This window comes from Saccopteryx leptura, chromosome 8 (assembly GCF_036850995.1).
Source record: "Saccopteryx leptura isolate mSacLep1 chromosome 8, mSacLep1_pri_phased_curated, whole genome shotgun sequence".
Taxonomy (NCBI): Eukaryota; Metazoa; Chordata; class Mammalia; order Chiroptera; family Emballonuridae; genus Saccopteryx; species Saccopteryx leptura.
Window position 1 is genome coordinate 67335151 of NC_089510.1, and position 17260 is coordinate 67352410.

General features: G+C 42.8%; 1 protein-coding gene across 2 annotated transcripts in view; it reads left to right on the forward strand.

Moving 5' to 3' along the window:
• The window catches only part of ETV5 (ETS variant transcription factor 5), a 65302-nt gene that overhangs the window by 22797 nt on the left and 25245 nt on the right, over nt 1-17260 (forward strand). For both annotated transcript variants that reach the window (XM_066347234.1, XM_066347233.1), the window contains exons 6-7: nt 10014-10143; nt 11025-11312. In XM_066347234.1, the coding sequence (XP_066203331.1) occupies nt 10014-10143; nt 11025-11312 (418 nt within the window). The remainder of the gene's footprint in view (nt 1-10013; nt 10144-11024; nt 11313-17260) is intronic.

Below are 17260 nucleotides of genomic sequence, written 5' to 3' on the forward strand. Positions count from 1 at the left end.
TTGTGCATGTGTGAGGAGAGGGTTTTTGAGGGACTCATTAAAAAACATTTTTAGCACAACTTACTAAATAGTTGATTTTATTTATGGGTGATTTTTCACACTTAAATTTTTGAATCTATGCGTACAAATCTTGACTTTTCAGATATTAAAGAAAATGGCACATTTACCTATAGTTCCTCCAGTTCTTTTAGAACTTGTGTCCCCTAGCTATTTTTATTTTTGGAAACTGTTTCTGAGCAGAATCAGTGTTAACTGTTCAGATGGGCTTGAGCGTGTCTCTTGTTTGGTATGGAAATCCAAAAGGCATCTCCTTTTCCAGATGTTCTTTTTTAACTTCCAGAACCACTTATTTTATCTCCCTTGAACCTCCTTGTTTCCCAGAAAAGGGTATCTTATTTTTTCATCCACTAGTGCTGCTATAGCAATTTCAAAGAATATTGAACTATTAGGAATATATTTTCTGCTTGAAATGAATTTCTAATCTTCTCGGCCCTAGAATAAAAACATTTCTGACCCTTATGGTAATATGGTACAACTTAAAAAATAAGCCTCATACTTTCTACCTCTTTTTTTTTGTTTTTACTAACTAGCTATTTAAACTTTATCTCAAAATGTGTCTGAAAAGGGCCAGAGCTAAGGAAAGGCAGCGGTGTGCTGGGAAGTAGGTTTTCTGGCTTTGTTGTGCTCTTTCAACTGAGGAAGCCGAGGGTCACTGAATCCGGTGACGTCAGCCCTCTGATCTGGCAGTGGGGTACTCTGACAAGTTCAGGGTAAATCAGGAGAGAACAATCCACACCTACCGTTCAGGTGGCTTCAGTTTTTGGTTTTGCAGGTGTCATGTTTATATTTACGTGTCCCTCTGCTTGACAGTCTTTCCCTCGGCCTGCATTCCTCTTGTTCCACTCCCTGCCATAACCAGAGAGCAGTATGGGCAGGTGTCCCAAGCTCCCCTCTCCCACATTCTCATGAACAGTACACATTTCTTAGTGTGGAGGGAAGTGAGGCTGGACGGTAATGGTCTAAGAGAGGAACTAAAGCTGGTGGCAAAGAAGGTGATAAGTTTAGGAATAGACCTTCACTTTGGGATTATGGCTCTGGAATTCTGGGAGTCTGCCCACGACTATATACACTCTACATCGGGTTTGTTCAGAAGCGCTGAGCGAGGCTCTGGAGATAGAGTCTGGCCACCTGAGACAGCCTCATGGACATGCCATTCTGGTCAACTTCCGCGTGGGACACCGCTTTCCATGTAAAGTAAGAAGATCATGGCTGTCGAGTGTGACCAAATAAGGTCCTCCCTGAGGTCAGGCCTGCACAGCTGATACGGGAAAGATTAGGCTGCCCCAGATGAAGGTAATGAACTGAAGAAGGGAGGATGAAACTCCAAAACAAAGTCTGAACAACCACCGGTGGAAGGCAGGCAGAGCTTGTGTATGAAGCGGGAAAAGTAGGGATGAGCTTAGTCCTTCTCCTGCTCAGACCGCAGGATAACTGATTGACAATTTCTTCAACATTCAGCAACTATATACATAAACGTCGTTTGTATTCACAACAAAACCTGTGGCAGATTGCAACTTTGAGGATTATGAAACACCAAAGTAAAGGTTTGTTAGACAAGGTGGTTTTTGTCTCTATTAAAAAAAAAAAAAAGACAAATTTCTTTTGAATTAAACTGTCGTTCATCATAGTATTCAATAAAGTGTTTTCCTTTGTCTTGATCTTCGGAACAGCAATAGTGAAGTTCACTGCCAGACTGGCGTGGGGTAGTTTCCCTGGACAGATTCCACAGGCTTTATTTGTGGGCAGGAAACAGATTTGTCAGCAACAAGAATTATTATTTCTCTTGAATGGCTAGTTTGTCTATTTTTTCTATTTTAAAACAATTGTGTTATTTCTTTAGAAGGCTGTTCCTTCCTATACCATCACAGAACAAAGATTTGCTAAAATTTTAGAAATCTTAGTGACTATTAATTCAATGATACTATATGACCAGAAAAGAGCTTCTTTCAAAAAAAAATAGAAACTTAATTGAAATAACATATAGCAATCATTGGAGTACAGCCTGATAAAATTCCACAAACTGTATAAGCGTTTAGATCATGGCCCTGAACTCAGCAGAATACAAGAAGACCCCTTGTGCCTCCTGAACAAGCATTGTCCAGACTCCAGAATCACCTCTATCCTGACTTCAGAACACCATAGATTAGTTTTCTCTTCTTTGAACGTTATGTACATGGACTCATAGGTGTGTACCCTTTTGCTTTTTTTTTTGCTCAACGTATTTATGAAATTCTATGTTAAGTGTAATTTAAATTTCATTCTCATTTCTCTGAGATTTTGTTTAGGGTTATCTTGAGCCTATAGATAAATTTGGGGAGAATTGATATCTTCATAATATCAAGGGTTCAGACCCATGAACAGGCTCTATCCTTCCACTTATTTAGAGTTATTTTTTCTTAGTGTTTTGTAGTTTTCAGTTTAGGTATCTTACATGTTTTGTTTTTTTTTCTTTTGTTTTTGTTTTTGTTTTTTTTTGTATTTTTCTGAAGCTGGAAACGGGGAGAGACAGTCAGACAGACTCCCGCACGCGCCCGACCGGGATCCACCCGGCACGCCCACCAGGGGCGAAGCTCTGCCCACCAGGGGGCGATGCTCTGCCCCTCCGGGGCACCGCCCTGCCGCAACCAGTGCCACTCCAGCACCTGGGGCAGAGGCCAAGGAGCCATCCCCAGCACCCGGGCCATCCTTGCTCCAATGGAGCCTTGGCTGCGGGAGGGGAAGAGAGAGACAGAGAGGAAGGAGGGGGTGGGGGTGGAGAAGCAAATGGGCGCTTCTCCTATGTGCCCTGGCCGGGAATCGAACCCGGGTCCCCCGCACGCCAGGCCGACGCTCTACCGCTGAGCCAACCGGCCAGGGCCTCTTACATGTTTTTTTTATCAGGTATTTGATGTTATTTGTTGCTATTGTGGATGCATTTTTAAAATTTCACCTTGTGTTCTAATGTATAGAAATAGTTCTTTTTATATATTGGCCTAATGATCTTAGCTTACTGATTCTTATACTTTGTGGATACTTTTATATTTTCTATGTACCCAACCAGGCCATCTGTGAATAATGACTGTGTATTTGTTCTTTTATAATCCTCCTGGCTTCTATTTATTTTGCTTGACTTATTGCATTGGCTAAGATCAGGCCTGATTTTTTATCAGTTTGTCAAAACGAAAAGTCAGACAAATTGTAAGAAAATAGTATGAAGTTAAGTTGGTTGATTTATAAACATATCTAAATTTAAAATGGTGTTATGCTCAGGGTTATAGAGAGCAGGACAGCAAATCCTGAAGGGAAGGGAGGAGGGCACTGGGGGGAGGGTTCAAAGGGGGTATCAAGGGGTACACAGGGTGGGGGAGGGAGATATATTTGGTGGGACACTTGAATCTATGTAAGCACAAGAAATTAAAATCAGTAAAAAAAAATTAAGGAATGGTGTTCTGGTGGTCAGCAAAGCAATATACTGTACCTTGTAGTACCTACAAATACAGATTTAAAATCTTGTCAGCTGGCCTTGGCTGGTTGACTCAGCGGTAGAGCATTGGCCTGGCGTGTGGATGTCCCTGGTTCGATTCCTGGTCAGGGCACATAAGAGAAGCTCCCATCTGCTTCTCCACCCCTCTGCCTCTTGCTTCTCTCTCTCTTCTCCTCACCTCCTGCAGCCATGGCTTAATTGGAGCAAGTTGGCCCCAGGTGCTGAGGATGACTCCATGGCCTCTGCCTCAGGTGCTAAACAATGGCTCCGGTTACAAAGGAGTAAGGGCCCCAGATGGGCAGAGTATCACCCCCTAGTGGGCTTACTGGGTGGATCCTGGTTGGGGTGCATGTGGTAGTCTGTCTCTGCCTCCCCTCCACTCCTTAAATAAAATAAATAAATAAATATCTTGTCAAGGTGCCACCCTTGTCTTTCCTACCCCTGACAGGCAGAGAGTATCATTTACATTTGTGCATAGATCCTTAACAGAGCTCTTGTAGTCAAATAGGGGTCCAGACAACTCACTGAAAATGTTCTTTCCTCAGAGGTGGCCTTAATAGGGTATTGTCAAGAAGCAATTTCAGGAGGGGCAGGGCATTTGGGGAAATGATATCCATGACAGCAGTGTATGGTCTGGCTAGTCAGTAACTGGCTATGGAAGATACCAGACCTTCCAAAGTGTCTACAGTTGTCTAAATGAGCAGAAGATTTTGATCAGCTAGAATACAGAAACAACAATGAGATCTTTTAGATGGAACACTAGAACTGGAGGCAAAGGTTGTAGGAAGTAAAAGCTACTGGAGTGGAGATGTTAGCTGCCAGTGGGAGGAAGGGGGGAGATGCTGGGCACTGAGGTGGCCCAGGGAGAGGGAGAGGGTAACTCCTGCCTGGACTCAGCTGCATCAGCACGTCCAGCCAGAGTGCAGATTTATTTAGTAAGGATACACAGATCCTGAGAGTTGGCAAAAGCATTCTTTCACTCTCTTCTTTGGTGTTGTCTTCCTTTTCCATCTTTCCTGTTTCTTTTAATACCTTTTTGATGTAGTCTTTCTCTACAGCTATACTGTCAGGCAAGATTACTGACCTTTTTAGGCCTTGGTTTGCTCATCTATAAAATGGAAACAATGAAAGTTACTTTCTTATTGGGTTGGGAAGATCAGATAAAATAACATATGTAAGAGCAATTGACACAAAGTAAATGTGATGGGGTCTGTTTTGCTCCCTCTACTTGGCATTAGTTCTTATCTAGTCTTCCCTTGTTCTGGAACATTTTGTTTTAACTAGGTGTCATGTGGTATTTTTGTTACTTTAGTTGAAAAAAAGCTTTATATCCTCTATTTTTAATGTACAAAGTGGGTGAGTGAAATATGTCCATTTTGGTCACTGTGGTAGATTACCAAATGACAGAGAGGAGTGAGGAGCTCTTGCCTCCTCTTCCATCTAATAGCAGCAGCTCCAAGGCCTGGAGCAGTTGCTTTCACTCCTTTGGGCCTCAGGGTCCTTATCTATAAATGTGAGGGCCTAGATTAAGTGGACTGGGAAGCCCTAACTTTGATTGTATCAATGAGAAGATGCTACAAGTCAGATTCCTCTCTAAATTATACATGCCAGGAGGAAGCGTGTCTGTTTCACTTATCAGTTCCTCCCCAGCACCTCCAGGGTGCCTGGCCCATAGAAGATGCTCAGCAAATGAGTGACGGAAATCTTGACAACAAAGAAGGGGGAGCATATTCACCAGCAGCTGTTGGCAGAGCACCACTGGCTTTATGGGCTCATCTTCTATCACTCGGAGCTTAAACTCAAAAATCTAATTGTAGAAAATGTTTATCAACTGAAATAGTCAACTTTTTAAGCATTTCTTTTCACATTTATGAATTCAAACGCCATAATTTCATAGGAGTTCATGATCCTCTCGCAATTTCAATTTGTTGTCATACTTCATAGTCCTAGGTCTCTGTCAGCATTCAGTAAGTTGCCTGTGTGAAGGTTAAATACTCTATTTTTGAAAGCCCAGTGTATAATTATACAATATCACAGCACCATCTGCCAGGTGCTGTGCCATTTATTTCTCAAGGTAGCATCATATTTCTCATTTTCCAAAGGAGGGAACAGCCTAACAGCAAGGAGCATTCCTTGGGCTTCTACATTCTCGCTTTAAATGTACATCCCTCTCTCTGACCACTATGTGTGGTGATCAGGCTCCTCCCACATCCCCAGGCCCGGAGGTCCCTTTGGAGAGCTAAGCCTCCTTTCTTACCACTTGCAGGGCCCCTAATGGCGTTCCTGTCAGTGATCTGTGAAACTTTCTATTCTCATTCCTACTGTGTTCCACTCTCTTCTTTCTTATTCAAATGGTTGCTTCCTGGGGAAGAAATATTTATGACTAACATTGTGCCTAGCTTTGTAGGCTAGATGTGGTTAAGAATTAATTGGAAATATAATCCATTCAGTCACTCATTGTCTTAGTCCATTCAGGCCGCTATAACAAAAATACTGTGGATTGGGTAGCTTATAAAAAACAAATTTCCTTGGTGGTTCGGCTGTTAAAAAACAAATTTCTTTCTCACGGTTTTGAGATTGGAAGTCTGAGATCAGAGTGCCAGTGTGGTTGGGTGAGGGCTGCCTTCTGGGGTCTCAGACTTCTAGTTGGCATCCTCCCAAGACTCTGCCCTTGTTACCTAATTATCTCCCAAAGGCCCCTCACCATTTAGTATCATCACATTGCTCATTAGGATTTCAACGCATGAAGTTGAGAGGGATATAAACAGTCAGACCGTAGCTCTCATCAGATATTTCTTTTTCTTTTTTTAACTGAATTTTTTCAGTTAACCAAGGTGACATTGGTTAATAGAACTATATAGGTTTGCCCTGGCCGGTTGGCTCAGTGGTAGAGCATTGGCCTGGCGTGCAGGAGTCCCGGGTACAATTCCCGGCCAGGGCACACAGGAGAAGCGCCCATCTGCTTCTCCACCCCTCCCCCTCTCCTTCCTCTCTGTCTCTTCCCCTATCGCAGCTGAGTCTCCATTGGAGCAAAGTTGGCCGGGGCGCTGAGGATGGCTCCATGGCCTCTGCCCCAGGTGCTAGAACAGCTGTGGTCGCAACAGAGCATCGCCCCAGATGGGCAGAGCATCGCCTCCTGGTGGGCGTGCCAGGTGGATCCCGGTCGGGCACATGCGGGAGTCTGTCTCACTGCCTCCCCATTTCCAACTTCAGAAAAATACAAAAAAAACCCCAAAAAACTATATAGGTTTCAGGTGTACAATTCTATAAAACATAATCTGTCTATTGTATTGTGTGTTTACCACCCCTCATCTGATACTTCTTGTATTACTCCATTGTGCAAAGTACATAAAATTCCAGGTGTAAGACAATTTGGGGGTTGTATACCTACTGCCCACTTTTGTATCTCTGTTAGTAAAATTTTCTAACCACCCACTGGTTCCACAGTAATGGTGATTTATAAAGTAGGGAAGTAATTTACTTTATAAAATTTATAAAGCAGAGTTACAGCAAGTTAAAGCATATAATAATAATTACTTTCCAAGTACTTTATGTCAGATTTTCGCTAAGTGTGGCAGAATAAATCTTTTTTTTTTTTTTACAGGGACAGAGAGAGAGTCAGAAAGAGAGATAGATAGGGACAGACAGACAGGAATAGAGAGAGATGAGAAGCGTCAATCATCAGTTTTTCGTTGCGACACCTTAGTTGTTCATTGATTGCTTTCTCCTATGTGCCTTGACCACAGGTCTTCAGCAGACCGAGTAACTGCTTGCTCGAGCCAGCGACCTTTGGTCCAAGCTGGTGAACTTTTTTTGCTCAAGCGAGATGAGCCTGCGCTCAAGCTGGCGACCTCAGGGTCTCGAACCTGGGTCCTCTGCATCCCAGTCCGATGCTCTATCCACTCTGGCACCGCCTGTTTAAATCTTTATAAAACAACTTACTATAGTTAAATCTATCTTTTTATTTATACTTTGGTTGCTCCACTACCACCCACCATGAAAGCTGGAATGCCCACTAGGGGACGGTAGGGACCAGGTTGACTACCACTGATTTAGAGCTAAATTAGTGTCCTACGCATGAAGAGTACTGTGTAGATTTAAAGAAATCAAGGCATCAGAATTATCTAGCAGTTTAGATTCTCTTGTAAAATAGGCATGCACTGTTCCTGAAGCCATTATAAAGTTTTGCTTTTGCTTTTGTTTATTCTATGCTGTTTGTCTTAACGGAACTGGTAATTTTTATTTTAATATTATGAAAATATCAGGACATTTCTAAAACCTGAAAGGAGAAATTTGAATAGTACCATAATGTTTACTTTTATTTATAATGTGATTATAAATTATTTTAATAAGCTAAAGTAAGAAAAGTAGACTTTTCAAGGGCATAGAACCTTTGTTTACATTGGGACATCATCCCCTTTCCTCATTATTTTGCCAAAACTTTGCTGGTGAAGACGGAGCAGTCTGAGGACCAGCAGACTATTGGCTGCACTGGAGAGGTGGTTTTCTGTGTCAAGTTGTCTGGCGCTCTCTTCTCATTTACTAACAACATTCTAACAACAACAAGCTGAACCGTTTTCTGTGTCTGGCTGACTGAAAACATTTGATAACAATTGAGAGTTGGCTGCCATGATGTCACCATCAAAAAATCATGAGAGAGACTCTTATGACTTCTAAATATGATCTGCCAGTTCTGAACTTCTTTCATGTAGTCAAGAATAGCAGTTGGCATTATGTAGGAAAGAAATTATGAAAACCTGCCCTTTCCAGTCAATCACTGGCAGGACTTTGCCTTATAAACTTGTCATCTGTGATAGACTCATCTGTCTCATTTGTTCACTGCTGTGGCCAGAAGTCAGGGTTGGAGAAGGCTCCAAAAAACCAGTTGGCCTTATCAAGCAGAAAAGGGATGATTATTTATCTATAAGTCTACATAGTTTAGTCACTAAGAATTAACCAAGCTCTTGAAATTATTTTAGGAGTAAACATTAAGTCAAACAAAATTTTAGTGGGTTACCAGGGCTCTGACTGGGGCTAGCTATTTAATGAGAGCTTTGATACACTGGAAAGTGGCTGGCAGAAAAGCTTAACTCATTCTCTTCCCCCACCCTCCAAGATAGTTGGACAAAGCAGCAATTCGAACCTGTAACTAGAAGAAAACAGCTCTCATAGCACAGCATCTTTAGAGCTTGTCTTACTTTGGGTAAAATGCCTTCTCTAAAATGAGTTTGCTCCTAGGTAAGTCCTTCCTTATCAGGAAGGGCAAACCTGGTTTGGTTCAGTTCCATTTGGTTTGGTTTAGCAATTGTATATAAGCCACCTTGATTTGAAAAACTCTTGTTACTTTGCCCACTCAGAATCCATATGGAATATGCAGCTGACTTCCAAACATAAAGCAACAGCTGTGTGTACTGTTTCATCAATTTAGAAAAAGTAATTGGTACCATCTATGAAAGGATTAGTTATAAAAACCTGCCCTTCCTGGTTGGTCACTAGAAAGGCAGACATAAGTACAAAGGTTTCCAGGCCATTTCCTGTATACAGTTAGCTTTTCCTAGGTTGTGGTTTGCTCCTTTGTTGTATTGCTTTGCTTTTAAATTTTTTGAAAAGTCTCTAAAGTTGAATATCTCTTGGGAAAGGACTTTTAAAAAGCCATGTATTTAGCCCTGGCTGGTTGGCTCAGTGGTAGAGCATCGGCCTTTCGTTTGGATGCCCCAGGTTCGATTTCCAGTCAAAGCACTCAGAAGTGACCTGCTTCTCCATCCCTCCCCCACTCTCTTTCTCTCTTTCCTCCCCTCCTGCAGCCATGACTCAACTGGAGCGAGATGGCCCCACGCGGGCGCTGAGGATGGCTCCATGGCCTCCACCTCAGGGGCAAATGGCTCTGATAGGCAGAGCATCGCCCCCTGCTGGGCTTCCCGGGTTGATCCCAGTCAGGGTGCATGCGGGAGTCTGTCTCTGCCTGTCTCTGCCTCCCCTCCTCTCACTTAAGTCAAAAAAACAAAAAAGTTGTGTACTTAATTTGTATTTAATGCCTCTATATATGAAATGTTTGCCAGAGGAATTTCAAGCCTCTGATAAGCTAATGTGTAATGTATTTTTGGCTGTTTTGTCGTTTTTGAATACAAAATTCTTCATGCCTACACTTCTTGGTTTTCTATCACATATGCATGTTTGGGGAGAGGGGACCATTACCTGCAGGATTTTTAGGGTTTCAGAGCCTCTGGGAAGCAGATCCACTACCAAAGAAATGTGGGAAAAAAGACTTGGCTAATAAAGGTGTCAGATGATGGATGATTTCTGAGTTTAAAGAACTTTTCATTGGTTTTTGGATGGAAGCTCTATGTTTAAGTGTTTGGCTTTCTCTGGCATGTGACTTGACAGGAGTTCCAAGAACAATCAGCTCATTACAGAGTCTGCAGAAGAAAGCATTATGCTCCCTGTTAATCAGCTGTCCTCTGTTCCTCCCTCATCCCTCTTCTCATTTCAGTGGTGCTTCATGCCCCGCCTCCAACCAAGATCAAACGGGAGCTGCACAGCCCCTCCTCCGAGCTGTCGTCCTGTAGCCATGAGCAGGCCCTCGGTGCTAACTATGGAGAAAAGTGCCTCTACAACTATTGGTAAGTGGAGCAGAGAAGGCTTACCAGAACGGAGCCTTCAAGCTGACTGTTGCAAAAACTAGGCAGCGCTCAGGATAGCACACCCCATCTTTCCCAGTAGTGTAGTCCTCTAGGTGAAGGCCAGTTCAAATGGGGCCTTTGTGCTGAACATAAAATGCAAAACAGTTAAACTGGCTCTGTGGAGACTGAGTTCTGGGGGGACTGAGCCCCTTAAGGGAAAAAAACCTTGAATACTGGGATATTTGGTCTGTGGCTTCAAGGAAGGGAATATATACTTTTCATGTCTATCATATGTTAATGTGAACTTTAAGCACCAAAGAAGTAATCTTCAAATCAGTATGTATGAAAAATCCCTGATTCTTGTGCCCTTTACTTAAGACTATTGAGGCCCCAGGAATGGGGCTTTAATTTTAAATCATTCTTTGCTCTAGAAGACAAACATAGATCCGCCTGTAAAGGGGAAAGAGAGGAGTTGTTAATTCAAGTGATGTTACAGCAGAAATTTATCTTCAACAAAGATTCTGACTAATTTCTGGGAATACCTGGGAGAGGGGCTAACAGCTCCTCCCAGCACGCGCGTTCTCCCTCATCCCCCAGCACACATGTGCGCGGAGAGCTCTGTGGGAAGGGGGAGAGAGGAAGTGGAAGCAGAAGCTAAAATTATCTTTGAGAAGAATCACTAGTTGTGTTAAATAAGTCCCTGTGACGCAGTGTGTTTGTCACTTTTCAGAGGTACAAATATTCCCTCAGGGCTGCCAGCATTTAACTATGTTAATGCGGTCATTTCCTGGCAACGAGGGCTGCAGCACTCTGCTGGACCTGGTGACCAAGCTAATGGCTTCATTGCAGCTTAATGGTTCCTTCTCTTTTTCTGTTTGCAGTGCCTATGATAGGAAGCCTCCCTCTGGGTTCAAGCCATTAACCCCTCCTACCACCCCTCTGTCACCCACCCATCAGAATTCCCTGTTTCCCCCACCTCAGGCAACTCTGCCCACCTCCGTGCATCCTGCTGCAGCTGGCCCCGTACAAGGTGTGGGCCCTGCCCCCACCCCTCATTCGCTTCCAGAGCCTGGACCACAGCAGCAAACCTTTGTGGTCCCTCGGCCACCACATCAGCCCCTGCAGATGCCAAAGATGATGCCTGAAAACCAGTATCCATCAGAACAGAGGTGGGTTCCTTGACTGCCTCCATCCCCTCCCCTCACTGGGAGAGGGGAAGCAGTTAGTCATATTTACCAGGTGTCTGTAAAGTCCTCATTCCACTGAGGCATCCTGTGAGGTAAGACTAATAATATGAATATGACCTGTTTGTATGTCACCCTGTTCCTGAGGTCCTCTAAATGATCAACCGTTACGACATCCTTATGAAGCAGGAGCAGGCAGATAATTAGTACCCTGCTCCCGTTACAGGGCTAGGGAGGAGTGACCTTCCCAGGACACACGGTATGTTGACCCTCACTCAGGGCATGTTTCCTGTCTCTTCGCTGGATACTAGAATTCAACCTTGGTTTATGCTACCCATAAGTACTTAATTAGCACTTTACTTACTTATTAGGGAAGATTGCTGAATTACAGGAACTATTATTACTCATCTGATTTTAACAGATTTTAGCAATAGGGGATTGGCTAAGGACCTTATTTATAAAATTACCTACTTTTGAGATAGAACTCTCCAGGTTTCCACTCCAGGCAGTTGTAAGTTTCTAATAAGGAAATGAAAGCACCAGGAATAACTGACCCAGAGTCATTTATTCATCAAACAAACTAGTATGTGAAGGAAATCTATTCTGCAAACACTAAACTTTGTTCCCAGCCTTCTAAGCCTGTTATCTGCCATGTTCTAGAACTTTGGATGCTGTGGCTTTCCTTTATGTAGGGTGTTTTGGGGGCCTGTCTTTTATTTCAGATCTCTCTGGGAGAAGGAGGTCATGTAGGCAGGTATTGTCAGTGATGTTACAAGGGCTGCACGATGGTGACCATTGAATTTTCTTTCTGTCGTTCTTGCTCTGCATTGGGTGTGGGGGCAAGAGGCAAGAGAGGGAACATGTATAAGTAAGTATACCTTCCCCAGGCCTGGTCCACCCAGATGCCTCCTGTATTTACTGAAAGGTCACTTTCTTTATTTTAGATGAAATGCAGAAAAACATAAACACTCTTATCTGGTTCTAATCCCCATACCCCCTTGCTCTGAGAGTCACCATAAAGAACCACATAATTTGGCTGAGTTAATGTTTATTTCCTTGGTGAGGCCAAATGCCCCAAACACCAATGACACAAAGGGCCCAAGGGGAGAGTGCCGATGGGAGGCCGGCTCAGTAGCAGGCCTGCCCTGTTTCCACAGAGCTCATCTAAGGAAGCAGCCGCCCCTAAGATTTTACCAATTATTACCTTGTTAGCAGCCTGGCACTTTTTCAGGAGAATTTGGAAATTTGGGTTCTTATCTAAACATTCCAGGTTGCTTCTTTTTAAGGTGAGTAACTAATTGAAATGAAAAACAACAGCAACACTTGCAGACTAAACAAAAGCCTGTCTGTGGGCAACATTATCCTGCAGCCTGCCAATTTGTGAGCTCATGCCTGGGTACCATCTTTATTCCAGTAGTTTTTTTGGTTTTGTGTTTTTAAATTGTATCCTCTTGATTTTCTGCAGGGATTATTAATTGAGGGGGAGAGATGGGATGGGGCATACAGTCAGTATTACTTAGTAAACTTTGCATTTGTTATCCCATGTGTAAAGGAAAATTACTCCATGATAAATATTTTATTTATACAATCGTGCACTGCTTAACCACAGATACGTTCTGCGACGTTCGTCATTAGGTGATTTTGTCATTGTGCAAACATCAGAGGGTGTATTTAAATAAACCTAGATGGTATAGCCTACTGCACACCCAGGCGGTGTGGTGAACCCTATTGCTCCTAGGCTACAAACCTATACTGCGTGGTACTGGACTGAATTCTGTAGGCAATTGTAACACAAAGCATTTGTGTATATAAACATCTAAACATAGCAAAGTTATGGTAAAAATGAGATATATAAGATAAAGAAGTGATGTGCCTGAATGGGCACTTACCATGAGTAGACCTTACAGGACTGGGAGCTGCTCTGGGTGAGTGAGGAAGTGGTAGTGAGTGTGCAGGCCTAGGACATTATGGGACACTGCTGTAGACTTGGTGAACACTTGCACTTAGGCTACACTAAATTTATAAAACAACATGAGGTTAAGTCAAGCACAAGACATATAATGTAATCGAGAGACACAATAAACATGAGATGCATGAAGCTACTATTGGTGTGACACAGCATACTGTTTTACAACGAGCTATTTATTTAATCAGAAAGAGTGCATTGTAAGGATAAAAAGCATAGTTGATACATAGACCAATAACACGGTTGTTATCATTATCAAGTATTATGTACTGTATGTAATTGTGCTATACTTTTATACGACCGGCAGTGCAGTAGGTTTGTTCACACCAGCATCATCACAAACACATGACTAATGTGTTGCACTGTGACATTACAAAGACTATGACATCACTAGGTGGTAGGAATTTTTCAGCTTCATTATAATATTCCAGTATCACCATCTTTTGTGTGGTCAAATACATTGTTGACTGAAATCATTATGTGGCTCATGACTTTATTTCTCTCTCAATCCCTATTTCTTATTAGATTGTGTCAATCAGTGGTTCACTAAACTGGGGGAGAAATACCCTTATTCTGCTGGAGGGGATTTGTCCTCAGGCAGTCCTGGCAGACAGGGAGCCTTAGTCTTAGACAACATCAAGCAAGTTTGTATCCAGGCTGCCCGGCCTCCTCCCAACAGGAGGAGTTTTGGCTCCTGAGCTGCATGAGTGTCTGTCTCAGATGTCCACAAGGGAGAGAGGCAGAAACCAGAAAATAGGTATTTTTGGGGGGGAAGGGTGATTTCTCCCGGAAATTTGTCCACTTGGACTTACTTCCCCTCACCCTCTGCTAGTAAGAATGATGGCTCTAAAATAAAAAAGACCTCATATGTGCCACTGGGATGGCACAGAGATCCTTGCGAGAATGGGATGAAGGTGAAGTCCTGAATTGACGAAAACAGCACTGGGGTACTTAGGCTTACACACTAAGCACTGTATTCTCAAAGTTGAGTGCAAAGGAGTTCCCACAGGGGCTTATTAAAAATGCAGATTCCTTACCCCTGGCTGGATAGCTCAGTTGTTAGAGCATCATCCCAAAGTGCAGAGGTTGCTGGTTTGATCCCGGGTCAGGGCACATACAGGAACAACTTGATGTTCCTGCCTTTCTCTCTCTCTCTCTCTCTCTCTCTCTCTCTCTCTTCCCCTTCTCCCTCTCTCTCCCTCTCTTCCTCTCTCACTAAAATCAATCAATAAAATTTTTTTTAAACCGCAGATTCCTTACTGCACCCCAGAGGCTGACTTGATGGACCTGGAGCAAGGCCCGAGCACCTCACTGTCACACTGAGGAATCAGGACCCACCCTCTCTTTCATCCCCACCCCTATTCCAACCGACCTATTTTTTTTTTAAGCATAAAGCACTCAGTACTCTGAATTTTATTCTTATTGCCCTTGTCTTGTTACTAATGAGAATGTGATATCTGTGTGATGCAAAATATATTTTAAAATCAAATAAGTTTGCTTATAGATACTGGGTAGCACACTGAAAATAAGACAAACTGTAATCTCTGGTTTGATTTTGTAGAATAGTAATTGCAGTCATGTATGATAATAGGCTGAATAATCACACATTTAATAACTTTTATGCCTGCCCAAAATTGAGGCAGATTACTCTTGTTAGTAACTGTAATTTGTTCTTTGCTTTTTATTTAATTAGAGGGAATATTCATTCAAAAACAAACCCCCTTAACAAAAATATGAGGTATTTTGTGGGATAGAAGGAGTCCAGTCTTATTTGAGCCTTTTAACTCTGTAAACAAGACAGAGTAAAAAAGCTATTGTACAGGTAAGAAAACCAGGCCTCAGAGCAGCTAAAGGACTCCCTAAACGTCATGCAGCCTAATGCAGAATCCTACATTTAGAAACCGAAATATTAGTGTACAAATAGGCGATATCTTTTATTATAATTTGGGGGGAGGGGTGCTAACATTCACTAATGTGTACTAAAAACTGAGTTAAAAGACCTTGAGAAATTGTTAGCCAGAACATTAGCCATCTCTTAAACTATAAATCCTACTACATTCCTTCACCACATACTAAACTCGTGTTGTAATACATACATCTCTTTTGTGTTGCTCAGTGTCCCTTATCGCTTCAATTGAATAGAGTTAAACCCTTTGAGGTTTAAAAGCCATGACTTAGACTTTTTTTTTAGACCACATTTAGCCCAATATCTTACTTGTCTTCAATGTTTATTGACAAAGTGGTAGTCGTTTGCTAAGATTATACTTTAAACAACTAAAATATAGCCTGACCAGGCCGTGGCGCAGTGGATAGAGCGCAGGACTGGGATGCGGAGGATCCAGGTTTGAGACCCTGAGGTCGCCAGCTTAAGCGCGGACTCATCTGGTTTGGGCAAAGCTCACCAGCTTGGACCCAAGGTCGCTGGCTCGAGCAAAGGGTTACTCGGTCTGCTGAAGGCCCGCGGTCAAGGCACATATGAGAAAGCAATCAATGAACAACTAAGGTGTCACAATGAAAAATGATGATTGATGCTTCTCATCTCTCTCCATTCCAGTCTGTCTGTCCCTATCTATCCCTCTCTCTGACTCTCTCTGTATCTCTAAAAAAATAAAATAAACAAAACAACTAAAATGTAATCTAGTAAAAAGTACGTTCTTAATGTTTTATACATTCTTAGCAGATAATTCTTCACAACTCAACATTTATTTTTAAAGGATAAATACTTATTTGGAAGTGGTTTATATTCATGATTTCCTCCCCTCAAGGAGGAAATAAAAACACATTTAATTTGGAGTTTTCGGACATGTTCCATTTATCCTTAAAGACCAAAGCTCCTTGAAGAGAAGGAATGCTTTTTGTTCAGCCATCCCATTCTCACAAGGTGGTAGAGCTAGAAAATATTCTTCCGTTCTGCCCATGGTACTGGCTAGACGTTTTTGCCTTTCGCTGTACCTTTTCTCATTACATCTTGAGCTGAGTCTCCACAATTTGACTGAAGAAGCTCAAAATTTATCATCTTAGAATTCTGGAATACATTGCTCTCTTCTCACTTGGCATCAAGAAGCAAAAACTCAAGAAAAGTCAAAAATTTTTAAAACACTGCTTCTGGTGGAAGAATCCTCTGCTTCTTGATGCTCTGTGGGGGCAGCAGTGCTGTAATAGGCTGTCCTTCTGAAATTGATAGTAACTATAGTTTGTTCTTTGCTTTTTATTTAAAGTAGACGAAATATTACTTCAAAACCTAACCGCCTTGGCCCTGACTGGTTGGCTCAGCGGTAGAGCGTCGGCCTGGCGTGCGAGGGACCCGGGTTCGATTCCCGACCAAGGCACATAGGAGAAGCGCTCATTTACTTCTCCACCCCCCCCCTTCCTCTCTGTCTCTCTCTTCCCCTCCCGCAGCAGAGGCTCCATTGGAGCGAGGATGGCCCGGGCGCTGGGGATGGCTCCTTGGCCTCTGCCCCAGGCGCTAGAGTGGCTCTGGTCATGGCAGAGCAACACCCCGGAGGGGCAGAGCATCGCCCTCTGGTGTGCAGAGAGTCACCCCTGGTGGGCGTGCCGGGTGGATTCCGGTCGGGCACATATGGGAGTCTGGCTGACTGTCTCTCCCCATTTCCAGCTTCAGAATTAAAAAAAAAAAAAAAAAAAAAAAAACCTAACCCCCTTAACAAAAATACATGGTGTTTTACAGGACAGAAGGAAGTACAATTTTATTTGAGCCTTTTAACAGCTCTGTAAACAAGACAGAGTAGAAAAAAGAAAACAAAAACATTTTACAGATAAGAAAATCAGGCCTCAGAGCAGCTGAAGGACTTCCTAAATGTCACATAGCCAAATGCAGTACCCCAGAGTCATCTAGAAAGGACAGTCATGTGTGGCATCTTCTGAAGGACGGATGGCCTAACCTGCTTTCGTTCTCTCCTTCAGTAGATGTGATCAAAGCTTCGAAGCTTAAAAGGGTGAGCTTAAG